At 45.2% G+C, this 15,535-nt stretch overlaps 2 protein-coding genes across 12 annotated transcripts in view; one reads left to right on the top strand and one right to left on the bottom strand.

The window, feature by feature from the left end:
• Positions 1-1,747, bottom strand: part of LOC118092729 (BOS complex subunit NOMO1) — a 35,986-nt gene extending 34,239 nt beyond the window's left edge. Inside the window, exon 1 of the mRNA XM_035131182.3 lies at positions 1,488-1,747. Coding sequence (XP_034987073.2) covers positions 1,488-1,634 — 147 coding nt within the window. The 5' untranslated portion in view covers positions 1,635-1,747. The remainder of the gene's footprint in view (positions 1-1,487) is intronic.
• Positions 1,748-5,160: 3,413 nt separating this feature from the next.
• ABCC6 (ATP binding cassette subfamily C member 6) overlaps positions 5,161-15,535 on the top strand; it is a 40,770-nt gene continuing 30,395 nt past the window's right edge. For 9 of the 11 annotated variants that reach the window (XR_015946768.1, XR_009558578.2, XR_015946767.1 and 6 more), the window contains exons 1-7: positions 5,161-5,298; positions 7,196-7,372; positions 9,558-9,683; positions 10,893-11,024; positions 12,035-12,160; positions 13,956-14,017; positions 15,050-15,181. Coding sequence is in view for 5 of the 11 variants with exons in the window: in XM_060283011.2 (XP_060138994.2) it covers positions 5,242-5,298; positions 7,196-7,372; positions 9,558-9,683; positions 10,893-11,024; positions 12,035-12,160; positions 13,956-14,017; positions 15,050-15,181 (812 nt within the window). In the remaining 6 variants the exon portion in view is untranslated. The remainder of the gene's footprint in view (positions 5,299-7,195; positions 7,373-9,557; positions 9,684-10,892; positions 11,025-12,034; positions 12,161-13,955; positions 14,018-15,049; positions 15,182-15,535) is intronic. The other 2 variants (XM_060283012.2, XM_088656527.1) reach the window with 2 other exon arrangements.

Raw genomic sequence — 15,535 nt, 5'->3', positions numbered from 1 at the left:
GTTACGCTTAAAAATATGGTTTCAAAGCAAAAACACTGTATGCTGGTGAGCAGGAAGAAAACCAAGTGCTTCATGTCCGTCCCCCCACTCCTCCTGCTGCTACGCTCCAGGAAGCAAAGCCATGGTTGGGCTCCGCATTAGGTAAAAACCTAGGCTCAAGGTTCGGCTCCGCCAAACAAAACACAACCAGTAAGCTAAGAAGAAACCTTGGATACAACTCTCACTTTGCTCAAGCCTGGGTTTGGATGTAACACTAAGCCAAAGCATGGAGGGGCAAAACAGGTATGATTTTATCCCTGAGCACCAGCATGTTACACCTTCACCTTTAAGCTAGTTACGCTTTTAACTATGGTTCAAAGCAGGGGCAGGGGACCTGTGGGCCTCCAGATCTCATTGGATGCCAACTCCCATCAGCCTCATCCAGCACAGCCAATAGTCAGGGACGATAAGAGCTGTAGTCCAGCAACATCTGAAGGCCACAGGTGTCCCACGCTACTTTACAAGAAAGGCTAAAGCAGCCTTGCAAATAAGCCCACAGAAGTTCCTAGCCTGCAAAAAAAGAAAAGAAAAGAAACTAGCCTGTCTGATCACCCCAGAGAAGCCTCTATCTGAAAGACACACAATCACGCCCCACGCTGAACCCTGAAGTGACCTGAAGGCATCACTCAACACGTCACAAAAAGAGTGTAATGAGGGTGGGGGCACTTAAGACACACTCCGCCAACATGTGTGGAGGCTGGGAACAGGAATCCCCACACAAAATGGCTGTCAACTGTATGACTTCTCCGGAGTGGACTGGCAGAGGCACACAACCTGCTTTGTGCTTCAGCGCTGGTCACAGAACAGGCTTTCCTTCTTCTGAGGAAAACATAGTAGCAGGCTAGTGCAGGGTGAATGCAAGACACCTCCAGGGCTGCCAGTATTTCACAAGAGGAGCTCAACTGCATAATGGAAACTTAGGTTTGCGCAATTAATGGTATTAAAGAGTTTGTGGTGCAATAAATCTACTCTATGCATGCAGTGAGCGTTGCTTTTCCTACAGCTACATAAGTGCCATGCACTAAAAAGTGCATGGTAAGGAACTCGACCTGAGTATATCTACTTTGGAACTCACTGCCTATTGAGATTGAACAAGGCACCTTCGCTGAACTCTCTTCCGAGCCTTCTAGAAACATACCTTCCCAGATGCTTATTAGAAAATCGATGTGATTTTAACCCACTTCAGAGTTTTAAACATTTGTTTGCGGGTTTTCCTTGATGCTGCTGCTTTATCTTTTCGTAAAGCGCTTTGAGGGGTTTTGGAGGTGGGCTTTTTCTTTTACAATCAGTGTATGAATTTAATGAAATAAGTAAGTAAAATGAGAAAGAGTCCCTTGATCCATTTCTTCTTCTTCATCATCATCGTCCCACAGGAGCTGTTTCACCTGCCCGCCCCCCGTTTCAAATGCTAGATAGAGAGCGGGCGAAGCCGGAGGCGCAGCGCTCACCTCGATCAGGGAATAGTTGATCTCCACGTCGGACTTGACGAACCCCCCGCAGCCCACCACGATATCCTCGGAGCCCCGCGCCGCGTCCCACAAGCGGCAGCCCCACAGGAGCCACCAGAGCGCCGCCGGCGCCCATCCCCGCGGCATCGCGGCTCCCTCGCCCCCCTCAGCCCCGCCGCGCGGAGCAGCCTCGGAAAGTCGACGCCGAGTCAGGAAGAGCGACGGCGCATGTGCCGAATGCGCTCTATGGTCTCCACTTCCAGGCCGGAAGCAAGCGCGTGCGAGAGGCGAAAGGGTTATTCCCTGCTCCCCCTGGCGGCTGGGAGGGGAGTTGCAACTCCCAAGGGTTGGATTAGCAAGCCGCTCCGAACGGCTTTGGCGGAAAAAGGACGCAGTGCTTTCAGAATGAGCGACGTCTGAGCTTGAAGAACGGTTTCGTGACGTAGAACGTGACGGGTGCCGGCGTGGCGTGACGTAGAGCAGGCACCCCCCAAACTCGGCCCTCCAGATTTTTGGGGGGTCTACAACTCCCATCATCCATAGCTAACAGGACTAGTGGTCAGGGATGATGGGAATTGTAGTCCCAAAAAACATCTAGAGGGCCGAGTTTGGGGGTGCCTGACGTAGAGCGTCGGGATAGGACCCGGATTCGAATCCCCCTTTGGCCATTACCTTGGGGGCGGGGCAGTTCACTGCCTCTCTCAACTTAACCTACCTCACAGGGTTGTTGTGCGGGATTAAAATGAGAAGGGGGAGAACCATGTACAGCTCCTTGGAGAAAAATGGTGGCACAAAATGCAGTGGATAAAAATAGGTCCCCCATCTCACCCTCCTTGGCTTCATTTCAAAAGAGGAGAAGGGAGATGGGGCCTCTGGGGTTGCACTAGAGCAGAAGTGTGGCTTAGTGGTTAGAGTGTCAGTCCTGGGAGGCCAGAGTTCGAATCCCCACTCAGTCATGAAGTTCACGGGTCACCCAGGGCCGGTCACCATCTAGCCTACCTCACAGGGTTGTTGTGAGAATGAAATGAAGACAGTGGGGTCTTCATTTCCTCCTTTGAAGGAAAAGTAGGATACAATATAACCCTGGGAGTTTTAAGTGTTGTGGGAGTTGTAACTCTGTGAGGGGCAAACTACAGTTCCAGGAGTCATTGAGGAAAGCCATTTGCTTTTAAATGTACAGTATAGTGCTTATGCAGCCTTGGTTAGGATTGTACTGTTATTTCTGAAGGTAGGATTGTGCAGTTGAGCTACACTCTTAAGCACTCTAATGTTTAACCTTAGTATGGAACTTACTTCTGAGTAAACCTGGTTGGGACAGAGCTGCAAGGCTCTGCTTACTTGATAAATTCCCATTGATATGCAATGAGACTTAACTCCTGAGCAAACCTGCTTAAGAAAACTGGTAAAGAAATTATTATTGATTGATTTCTATTCATTTTATTTATTTTATAAAATTTATAAACTACTTCATGGTTTAAAAAAACACCCAACAACTCAAAGCCCTTTACAGAAAAATGAAACAATGAAATTATCAGTAAAAACAAAAAAAGTTTGAAACAACTACTTAAAACTTTGAAACAAGATTTAAATAGAAGATGAACTAAAAACCCAGTTCATAGAATCATAGAGTTGGAAGAGACCACAAGGGCCATCCAGTCCAACCCCCTACCAAGCAGGAAACACCATCAAAGCATTCTTGACATATGCCTGTCAAGCTTCTGCTTAAAGGCCTCCAAAGAAGGAGACTCCACCACACTCCTTGGTAGCAAATTCCACTGCCGAACAGCTCTTACTGTCAGGAAGTTCTTCCAAATGTTTAGGTGGAATCTTCTTTCTTGAAGTTTGAATCCATTGCTCCGTGTCCGCTTCTCTGGAGCAGCAGAAAACAATCTCCCTCCTCCTTATGACATCCTTTCATATATTTGAACATGGCTATCATATCACCCCTTAACCTTCTCTTCTCCAGGCTAAACATACCCAGCTCCCTAAGCCGTTCCTCATAAGGCATCGTTTCCAGGCCTTTGACCATTTTGGTTGCCCTCTTCTGGACACGTTCCAGCTTGTCAGTATCCTTCTTGAACTGTGGTGCCCAGAACCGGACACAGTACTCCAGGTGAGGTCTGACCAGAGCAGAATACAGTGGTACTATTACTTCCCTAGATCTAGATGCTATACTCCTATTGATGCAGCCCAGAATTGCATTGGCTTTTTTAGCTGCTGCATCACACTGCTGACTCATGTCAAGTCTGTGGTCTACCAAGACTCCTGTGGTCTGTGGTCTACCAAGACTCAACATTTTACATGCCTGGATAGGCTTGTGTAAACAAAAATGTTTTTAGCATTGCATCAGAAAGAGTAACTGACTGATGTCAATAGGCAGGGACTTCCAAAGTTTGCATGCTGAAGAAGACAGAAGTGGCCGTGGTATTCCTGAGGTGGATTACTTAAACAATAAAATCACACACCACAAAGCTGAGCAGGTGGCATGAAGCCCATTGCACTTGCTGTTGCTAAATCAGGGGCTGCTTTGCAGCTTGGGAGAATCATTTACCAGTTCGGTTTATTCAGTTATTTTATAACAAACCTGCTGCCTGACCCCTGCTGGACTTTACTACAGCAGCCTCACAAAACCCCTTTTGCCTGTAGCAGGAATCCAGCTCACTTTCTGCTCTTCCGTGTTGAGAGGGATGGTTTGGGGTTGCCAGGCATAAAAATGTTTATCTGGTGCTCCAGTACATTTATCCAAACATCCCAAAAGATAATCTCGCCCCTTACATACCCAACCTGCCCCAATGTACTGCGGGAGAGGACACCCTGCAGGAAGTATCCGTACTCTGCACCTTGTTCGAATTGGGCCTTTACACAGCATTCATTCAAAGCACATTCCACCCCCACAACAAAAAAGAAGCCCGGGAATTGTAAATCTGCTAAGGCTGCTGGGAATTTCTATGAGGGGTAAACTACAGTTCCCATGATTCTTTGGCAGGGTGTGCTTTAAATGTCTGGTGTGCTTGCAGCCCAAACACACCTAGCCTTTGGAACTCCCTCCCACTGCACATCAGACCTATTAACGTGCCTTTTTTCTATTGTCTTTTTGGAGCCTGCTAAAGCCGTTCCTCTTTCATAGAATCATAGACTTGTTGGGTTGGAAGAGTCACCTAGTCCGCTCCACTTCAAGATGCCTTCTAAATTCTTTATCCCAGTTTAGATTTGCTTTGCATTTGAATTGATATTGCCGTTTGAGATGCTGTTGCTTTAAATGGTTTGTTATATTTATAATTGTGGCTTTAAAATGTTTTTTATATATGCAATCATTCTAACCGTTTATATATGTAACTGTTTATATATGTAACTGTTTTATATGTTAATTATGTTGTACACTTGCTTCAGCTGTCAAGTTCTCCCTTTTTTTAAGGGAAACTCCCTTATGCTCACGAGAAAAGGGAAAACTTGACAGCTATGCCCATGGGAAGCAGTTCAAAAATAAAATTGATAATAATAATCTCCCATTTTCTCCATTTGGGCACATTTAAAATCAATTCCCCCTTTAAAAAAAACAACAACCCTATATCTGCTGAAGGCATGCCCTTGGCAAAACAGGTCCATGCTAGAGAGGCTAGTCGAATCCCCGCCCCTTGAAAGAGGCAGTTCTCAAGCCAAAGGGGGCAGGAATTGTGGAAAGGAGACTAGACAGCAAACTGGAGCAGCTGCGGAAGATCGGGAGTGGCTGCTGACAAGGCAACAAGCAGGAACCATGAGTGGAGTGAGCTGGCTGTGCAGCTCCAAGGAGGATCAGTTTGCAGAGCTATGGGTGAGTGTCAGCCACATTTCTCAGCTGGGCAAAGTTTTCTGGGTGAGAGAGAAAGTAGACCTGGTGGCCTCTTTGCTGCATGGAGTTTACAGCTCCTGCTCGCTGTCCCTCTTGCACAACTAAGCAATGCACACCCACTTGTACACAGAGAGGTAAGGGGCCATGCCATGCGTTTTCCTGGTGTGGTAGGGCGAATGGGTCACTCTCCCACCCACCTCATCTTCTCCCCTCGTTCTTTCTTCCAGTGGGGGGGGGGGGCTATCAGCTTTCTCCTCCTAAGACCGTGTACACATGCCCTCTCTCCTCACTGACGCGGCAAGCTGTGCACACACAAGCTTGGCTGTGCACACACAAGCTTGGCACACATCCATAGCTGCCCCATAGTTTCTCAAGGAATACTGCTCTCTGATGCGTTGCCCCTCAGGCCTCCTGCTTGCATCTGATGCGAAAAGGCAAGCCTGCTTCGGTTCCGCAATGAAGCTGAGGTGTGCGCGCTCGAGAAAGCTGTTGCACATGTGCAGGTGACAGCTTCCTGCATGGGAGTCAGGGGGCATGAGGGTGCATGGAATCTAAACATGTAACATGCATCGGGTGAAGATACCCTTGGCCTCTCTCCGGTGTGTACAGCAATGTGCAAAGGCAACTTGAAACGCAGCCAGGGGTGTGAGTATGTGCATTTTAAGCCACAAATGCATACAAAGCCTCAGTTGCAGTGCTGCCCCTTGTAGACCTCAGCAGGGAGGAGGATAGGGACAAAACTAGAATTAGATGGCTCCGCCTCTTATTGGCTCTGGCCCCGCCTACTGTTGGGCCTCCCCACCTTCTACCCTGCCAGCCCTAATGGGGCACCAGCCACCACTGTTTTCATCTCTCTTTAATGCTAAGTTCCTGATTTCTTCCCTAAATTCATTCTGGAAACAGGCTCAACGAGCAAGAAGCCAGCCTAGTCAACGGTCCTGTTAAACTTTCCTTACTGATCTGTCAGTATCTGTGTACAGTTGAGAAACTTTGGACTTCTCTGGCAATTAAAACACACACCACACACACACATCCAAATGTGCTAATCTTTTCTCATGGACTGCAGCTGAAATTATTCCCTTTTGCATCTTAATATTTGAAGATTAGGGCCATGAGATGGAGTCAGTACTGCTTTAAAATGACTGTACAATTTTATCTGTTTATTTATTTAAAAGTGAAATCCTCTAAACATCTATTCAGATGTAAGTCCCAGAGGCAAAAGTAGGTGGAACATCAAATGTAAATTCTGCCTTTGCACAGTAGGCTTTTTTTCGACAAGAGCAAGAGGCATGAACAGAGTTCAAGGACACATTCCAGCTAGGCAAAAAACACTCAGGATACAAAGCAGGGTAAATTTTGAAAAAAAGTTTATAGTGCATGTATTTATTTGGAACAGCCATACACTCCCCTTCACGGCCAGGCAGCTACCTCAGTAAAACAACAATAATCACATCTAAAATAAACAGTCAGCTGGCTAAAACATTGCAATGCTGGCTGTTCCCTCTTAAGGGCATGCCCCTGAGCATGTGTGAAGCACTTTTCTGTTACTGCATTCAGTATACATAGAAATAGCTTTGGTGCAAGTCTGATTTCCAAGCATTTTGAACTGGGAATCAGATTATAAAAGTACCCTAGTTCAGCGGCAGAGCACATGCCTTGCATATAAAAGGTCCCAGGTTCAGTTTTATTTCTTTTTTAAAAAACTTATAAAGGGTTCCCTCACCCTCTTTCGGCTCTGCCTGACAACCATGCCCACTTTTTACTCTGATACCACCTACTGCCAGTATGCAGCCCTCAAGACGGAAAGTGGTCCTCACAGAACACGGGTTGTCCACCCCTGATTTAAAACTTTAGCATTCATGCTCTTCTGTCATTACAGGATTGGAACCAGACATGGCATACAGCCACCCCAAGCTTTACTTCGTGTTTTCAGAGTACCGTGCTGATTTGGATTCCATGTGTCTACCTTTGGGTCTCTTTCCCTGTCTATTACCTCTACCTTAGGAAAAACTGCAGAGGTTACATCAGGATGTCGGCTATCTTCAAAGCAAAAATGGTAAGGCTGGGCCTCGGGGGTCTGAAGAATTAGGTCCTCTCCAGACTGTCGTCATTTTGCAGGAGGTGTTCAATCACATACTGGAAATTTAGGTGTGGATTACATGACTCTGTCTTTTTTTAAAAAAAAAAAAATTAGAAATAAGCTTTATTAGAATTCAGATTAAAATACATTCACAAACAAACCAAACAAACAATAACATAAAAATAATAACATACAAAATCATATATAAATAATAATATAACATACAAAATAATAACGTACAAAATCATATCTAAATAATAATAAAAACAAAAAAACAAAAATCATACATTCAGACATACATTCGTACCCAAAATCAAAATAATCAAAACACATTTAAACATATAAATTTTAACCTATAAATGAAGCTATAATTATCAACTATGTTCCTAATTTCCCTTTGATTCATACACATTTATTTCTTCCCCTGTGTCCAGGGCCGTCTCAAGCATGTCGGGTGCCCGGGCGCTGTGGTGCGGAGATCGCTCCGGCACTCCAGCCCTGGTGGGCGGGCGCCGCCCTGGCGCCCCACGCCACCCAGCCTACCCCTAGAGCCGGCCCTGCCTGTATCTCCTCCTCCCATAGTAGACTTCCACTTATCTCCATCTCAGGTTCTTTAATGAATATATTCTGGTACTGCTTTCCCTCAGTCATATGTATATATTCCAAACATTGATATCTTATAATTCTTATATAATATCTTAACTCAAGATAAATAACCTTCAATCAACTTAAATCAAATCAACTCAATACGAGGCGTTAGAAGTAGACCCAAGACTTCACCGCGGGGCACTGTCCTTTCATGTACTCTCCAAATTTTTCCCAGCTCTGTTGAAATTTCTTGTTAGTATGCCCTCTAATTGAATTGGTCAATTTATCCAAATCTAAATAACTGAGTAGCTTCTCCTGCCACTCCAGAATATTGGGTACTTCTTGCTTTTTCCAATAGGATGCAATCAAAGTTCTTGCAGCCGCCATGCCGTACAAGAACAATGTCGCATCCTGTTCTTTTATTGTGTTACATGACTCTGTCATCGTAGTTTAATGAATCCACTTTTTAAAAAACCAACCAAGGGCCTTTTTGTGGTTAGGAAAGTGGTGGGGAATGCACTGAAAAATGTGCAACAAATGAAGGATTTGTGGGGAAACTTATTTTAAAATGCACAAGCAAATCAGGATGAATTTGGGATGCTCCAGTCCTTGTCATATAACCGGCCTGTCAGAGTTGGTTGTCATGCTGCAGGGGGCGCCAATAGAATGCTTTAGAATGGAGAGCGGGAGGCGCTAAATTTTAGTATGCATGGGGGCACCACTGAAATTTGAGAGCCCAAAGTTCACCAAATCAGAACAAATGCTTTATTTATTATTATGATTATCAACAACTACAACCCACCCTCCATCCTAAGGTCTCAGGGCAGTTTATAAGACAGGTCCTCGCAAGTCTACACCTTGGGTATCAAAAGCCAGAGAAAAGAGGTGTGTCTTCAGCACTCACTGAAAGCTACGGAATGAAGACACACCTCTGTGGGCAGAGAGTTTCACAAGGGAGCTGCCACAGAGAAGGCACTCACCAAGCTTCTGAGACCAGTGGAACAACCAATAGGGCCCTATGTCAATCATACTACCCGAGCCCCCCCCCCCGAGGTCTGTTGGGGAAGAGGCAGCCTTTGAGGTATTTGGGGCCATTTAGGGCTTGATATACTAATGTGAGCACCTTGACCTGGGCCTGGAAACGAACCGACAACTGATGCAGCTGTTTTGGAATGGGTTATGGGAGGCGTGAAGGGAACCCAAGCCAGTAATCTGGCCGCTGCGTTTTGAACCAATTGAAGTTTCACAGTTGTCTTCGAAGGCAGCCCCGTTAAATAAGACTGGACATAATGGAACTTTTTGCAAGCAAATCAAGACAAATACTCTGTGAACCTTTCACCTGGAAGCCCGCTAATGTCTCTGTTTCCTCAGGGTTTTACTCAAACTACGTTTTAGTCATTGGATCCATTGAAATGAACAAACCTAAATTAGTTCAACACATCTGCTCTGAGTAGAAGTTAAAATAATTCATGATCAGAAACAGTTGAGATGCTGATTCCTTGTTTTGCCCCTTTCACATCCACTCTGTCCTTTGAGTCTGCTGTTCTAATTGAGGTATTCTCCCTGTTTCCAGGCTCTTGGCTTTGCCTTGCTCTCGCTGTCTCTCTCAACTGCCTTCTACATCCTTTGGGAAGCAACCCAAGGAATTCCCCGTGCACCGGGATTTATCATTGCTCCTCCTTTGCAAGTGGTCACAATGGTAATGCTTATTATTTCCTCTTGTGTTTTTCACATTGCACCTCTTTTTTTAAACAAACAAACAAACACACAAACTTCCTGATCTTCCAAATCAGTGCGCACATGAGAAAGGAATCGGGCATGCTTCAGCTGGAGGAGACTGAAGGGAGAGGGAGCAGCAATACCCGAAGGGATGCCACATAGAAGTGTGCAGAGGGTTGTAGCTCAGTGGTAGAGCATCTGCTTTGCATCCAGAGAGCCCCAGGTTCAATCACAGGGAGACACCCCTGCCTGCAAGACAGATGCTGTACCACAAAGCCATGGCCCTTCCTTGAAAAAATAAAATGTTTTTTTTTATATTCCCCCAGTGCATATTCCAAGTGTTGGGCATGATCCAGAATAACACAAGTAAAGGGTTAAAACACCTCCAGCCCCAAAGTAACCCATACCCTCCCTGCTAGGGTCCCGATAAAGATCTGGAGGCCCATTCCGTCCAATTGTGTGGCCATGTCTTACAAACGCGATTGTGTTTTAGCGGGACTGCTTTTCACAACAAAAACATCATTAAAAAGAATGCTGTGTCTTGCCGGGGGAGACTGGGGCTTTTAAGTTTGTTTCATGCTTTTATTCCTTTAGGTCAGGGGGTCCCCAAACTAAAATCCGGCCCGCGGACGGTCCGGGAATCAGCATGTTTTTACATGAGTAGAATGTGTCCTTTTATTTAAAATGCATCTCTGGGTTATTTGTGGGGCCTGCCTGGTGTTTTTACATGAGTGGAATGTGTGCTTTTATTTAAAATGCATCTCTGGGTTATTTGTGGGGCATAGGAATTCATCCATATTTTTTTTCAAAATATAGTCCGGCCCCCCACAAGGCCTAAGGGTCAATGGACCGGCCCTCTGCTGAAAAAGTTTGCTGCCCCCTGCTTTAGGTGTTACTCCCCCCCCCCCCAATTTGCACAAATTTGTTGTACCATGTTTGAAAAGAGGGGCATGTTACCAGGTGCCAGGGATGTTTGGCATTTTAAGGGTGGCTTATATTGGATGTAGCTACTTTGCATTTGGGTCTAAATCAATTTTTGTTGACATTACCCTTCATTACTCTCATGCTGTTCAACGTTTATGTCATGTTGGTTTGGTGGCTAGATAGAAATAAATCTCAACCTAGTGTGACCATATTTTTTAAATGTTTTATAATTATATAAAGCATTTTTTTCCTGCCTTTTTTAAAGGTCCTGGTGGTATTTCTAACCCAGATGGAACGACTGAAAGGTGTGCAGTCTTCGGGCGTTTTGCTGGTGTTTTGGTTACTCTTCTTCCTCTCTTCTATCATTCCCTTTAGCTCCAAAATACAACATGCCGTGGTAGGTGTAAGTCCATGATTAAGTATAAGTCTATAATTGCTTACTCCTAGTGGCTATATACTACCTCCTGGGTCAGAGGCGCTAGGCCTCTGAGGCCACATTTACACCACACATTTAAAGCACCACTTTGAGCCGCCACGCCGTCCCCCAAAGAATTCTGGGAGCTGTAGTGTGTTAAGGGTGCTGGGAGTTGTTAGTTGTAAGGGTGCTGGGAGTTGTTGCTCTTATACCTCAACCAGGGAGGGCATTCCACAAGCTAGGAACCACCACTGAAAAAGCCCTGTGATGGGTCAATGCCGACCGGGCAACCTTCAATGGTGGCACCACCAATGAGGCCACGCTTGCTGACTGTAGGCTCCGAAATGCAGGATGTTAGAGAAGACACCCTTTTCGGTGCTTGAGTCCCAAGACACTTAAGGCTTTATATGCTACTACTAATACTTTGGGTTTGGCCCAGTATCTCATCATGTGGCACGAGAGTCTCCTTGCTTTCTGAAGAAAGCTAATACAGTGGTACCTTGGTTTTTCTACATCTCGTAAGCCGAACGTTTCGGTTTTCAAACGCCGGAAACCCAGAAGTAAATGCTTCTGTTTTTGAATGTGCCTCAGAAGTTGAACAGCTTCTGCTGTATTTTTCTCATTTTTCTCAGTTAAAATTGCAGGCCACTCATTGCGCCTCGGTTGTCAGACGTTTCGGAAGTTGAACGGTCTTTCAGAACGGATTACATCCGACAACCGAGGTTCCACTGTATCTCCTGACTTCCTTCTGATACTGTGATTTTACTAATGGACAGCTTCCATGTATTCCTCCCCCCCCCCGAATATTTTAAAAATGTAAAAGCAGCTTTCTAAAGCTATTCTAAAGCTATTTCTGTGATATTTTTATTCTGTATAAACCACTTGGTTGCTGTTGTTTCTGGTGAGAAGCTAATGCTGCCTCTATAGTAGAGGAGGAGGACATTGTCTCCTAGATATGCATAATGACAAGCAATTCTTCTTTATTTTTGCAGGGATTCAGAGAAGGATCCTTCCATCGTGTTAGCTCATACGTTCGTTTCACCTTGGTCGTATTGGAACTGATCCTCTGTTGCTTTGTAGATCACCCTCCTTTCTTCTCCAAAGTTGGCAATGATGCCGTAAGCATTTCCGCTTTTAATTTATAGAGCCTCCAAGATGCCAGGTATCAAGTCTCTTTTTAAGGGTTCTAGTCCTTGTTGCTACAAGGAAAAGAGTTGATACGTTCTCCAAAAACCAAAAGGCCATATGTAGGTTCTACTCAGAAGAAAATTCCACTCAGTTCAATGGGATTTACTTCCAGGTAAGTATGCATAGGACTGCAGCTTAAAAGAATTGAAAGTAAGGTATGAATTAAGAAGCAGACTTCATTTTATACACATAGATAACACGCATATATGTATTCAGCTATAATAATAATAATAATAATAATAATAATAATAATAATAATAATAATTTATTTATACCCCGCCCTCCCCAGTCAAAACCGGGCTCAGGGCGGCTAACACCAATAAAATTACAAAAAAACATAAAAAGCAATTAATTAAAATAGAGATTAAAATACAATATTAAAATTTAAAATGCAGCCTCATTTTAAGTAGTCCATAAATCCAAACCATGAGGGAGGAAAAACACAGGGGTCAGACTAAGTCCAGCCCAAAGGCCAGGCGGAACAGCTCTGTCTTGCAGGCCCTGTGGAAAGATGACAAATCCCCAAATGACCCCAAAGTGCATAAAAAGGTAAAGGTAAAGGGACCCCTGACCATTAGGTCCAGTCGTGACCGACTCTGGGGTTGCGCGCTCATCTCGCATTATTAGCCGAGGGAGCCGGTGTATAGCTTCCAGGTCATGTGGCCAGCATGACAAAGCCGCTTCTGGCGAACCAGAGCAGCACACGGAAACGCCGTTTACCTTCCCGCTGTAGCGGTTCCTATTTATCTACTTGCATTTTGACGTACTTTCGAACTGCTAGGTTGGCAGGAGCTGGGACCAAGCAACGGGAGCTCACCCCGTCACTGGGATTCGAACCGCTGACCTTCTGATCAGCAAGCCCTAGGCTCTGTGGTTTAACCCACAGCGCCACCTGGATCCCATGAACCCAAAGTGCATATATGAACTATTTTAAAGAAATGTTTTTGACATCTCACATTGGGTGGTCATTTCTCAACAGACCTCTGCACAGAGGTGCGGTGGGGGTGGTTCACCCCGGGTGTCATCCCGGGGGGGTGACAAAATCCCCCCTGGGCGGATTGCTGCACCCCCTGGGCGGATCGGTTGCCTGAGCGGCTAGCTCCGCCGCTGCCTCTGCAGTAACCGCCACATGTTCAATAGCATTAATCTGCCATCTGAAAGATTTGGGGAAACGACATGTAGATTATCCTCATTCATAATTCAAACCAGCTCTCTGAGAACTTCATATGAGGTCCTTGGAGTCAAATAAATTGTGTGGATGAGCGACAATGTACATGAAACTGCTGGTAGCTTCCCTCACACAGTTTTGAATCATGTTCACAGTTTTGCAAGCAATCTCCCCTAATGTAATGCATTCTTGTATGTTATTTTCACTAATTTCTTCATTTTTATGCATTTTTACCCCCACTAGATGCATTTTTGTAAACATTGTTTGCTCGGAGAATTGCATTCCAAAATTTGGATAAGTGTGAATTTCTAAAGGTAGCTGTGTTTTGCTTCCCACATTGTTTTGGGAAAGTACAGATTAGGCTTTAAATGTATACCGAATTGAATTTCTCCTCCATCCCTAGTTAGGACCCTTTATGCTGTTGCTGGAGGTGAACATTTTTGAACCAGAACCCATTGCAGAAACCAGTTAGGTATCTTCTTCCCACTGCACCAGATGTTGTATATGTATGTATGTAGACCTGAAAGCCTTCCTTCTTTTCTTTTAAACATTTGCAGAACCCGTGTCCTGAAGCTGGGGCCTCTTTTGTTTCCAAAATCACATTTTGGTGGTTTGCTGGGTAAGAAAATAAGTAACATTGCACCATGTGACTAACGTAATTACCAATCTGGCTCACAATGCCAGCGGTCACCAAGGCATCTTGTGACAAAGATTTGTATGCTCTGCGAAGAAGGTCTCCCTTTTGTCTGTCCTTAACCCTCAGGAGGCTAATTTGCCAAATATTCTTCCAGAAAGTTTACCAGGTCATCTTCTCAGTCTTCATAATAGATATCAGGGAGCCCCAACCTTGTGGGCACATTTAGATTTTTGAGTGAGTGCCATGAGAACCACTTATGCTGCTCACTTATCCCCTGCTACGTACCCCAATCATCAGCTGCCCCCTCTGAAAAGGAGAGAATGACAATATTCCATGCACACTTCCAAGTGATCAGGGTAAAAAAGTCAGACCCAGTAGAATTAATGTGAGCCATGAAAAGCACATACAGTAGAGTCATACCTTGGTTCTCGAATGGAATCCGTTCCGGAAGTCCGTTCGACTTCTGAAAACGTTCAGAAACCAAGGCGCAGCTTCTGATTGGCTGCAGGAACTTCCTGCACTCAATCGGAAGCTGCATCAGCTGTTCGGCTTCCAAGAAAAGTTCACAAACCGGAACACTCACTTCCGGATTTGTGATGTTTGGGAGCCAAAACATTCGAGTCACAAGGCATTGGAAAACCAAGGTATGACTGTAGACCTGAAACAGGAAGTGTGAAAGAATGTCACTCTTCCAATTTCCTCCTTTATATACTTTTCAGGAACGAAGAACAGCCCTAAGACTAAGTGCCACCTGAAACCTAACCCTTCCATTTTTCTTTATCAATGACACTATTGCCAATGTCACCAGTGGAGGAAACCAACTATAAGGCCTGGTAGCCTAAAAGCAGGAATCAGCAACATGGAACTCGCAGGTCACTCTTGCCCACCACTCTCTCTCAAAATTTCAAATGTGTGCAGTGGTGGGGGGAAATGATGTTGGTGACCACCCCCACCCCCCAGACTAGATAATCTATTCCACTCAATTGATTGGGAACGCCTTCTGTTTCATACCAGGTTGCTCTGGAAGGGATATCGGCAGCCATTACAAGCAGAAGACCTGTGGTCACTTGCGAGAGAAAATTCCTCTGAAGATATCGTTACCAAGATTGAAGATGCGTGGAATGAACATTGTGCAAGAGCCAAACAGTAAGTGCCTTTTGTGTGTATGCATAAGAACAACTACCAAGGATTGAAGGGAGGGGGGGAGGGGGGAGGGAGGGAGGGAGGAAGGAAGGAAGGGAGGGAGGGAGGAAGGAAGGAAGCTGCTAGTCCTTCACGTTTCCAGAAGAGCAGGTATCTTCATAGGAGGGATCTGGTTGGCCTCTGTTGAGATCAGGACATTGTGGCTCTCTGGAAGTTGTCAGGCTACAATTCCTATCAGCCCTGACCATTGGCCATGCTGGCTGTGGGGCTGGTGGGAATTGGAGGGCAACAGCAACTGGAGGGCAACAGGTTTCCCATCCCTAATGTAGATGACCCCTGAGTCTGGTCCAGCAAGGA

The sequence above is a fragment of the Zootoca vivipara genome, chromosome 13 (assembly GCF_965207765.1).
Source record: "Zootoca vivipara chromosome 13, rZooViv2.hap1.1, whole genome shotgun sequence".
Classification (NCBI taxonomy): Eukaryota; Metazoa; Chordata; class Lepidosauria; order Squamata; family Lacertidae; genus Zootoca; species Zootoca vivipara.
Note: the sequence above shows the minus strand (reverse complement) of the source record. Positions and strands in the feature narration are given on the sequence as shown.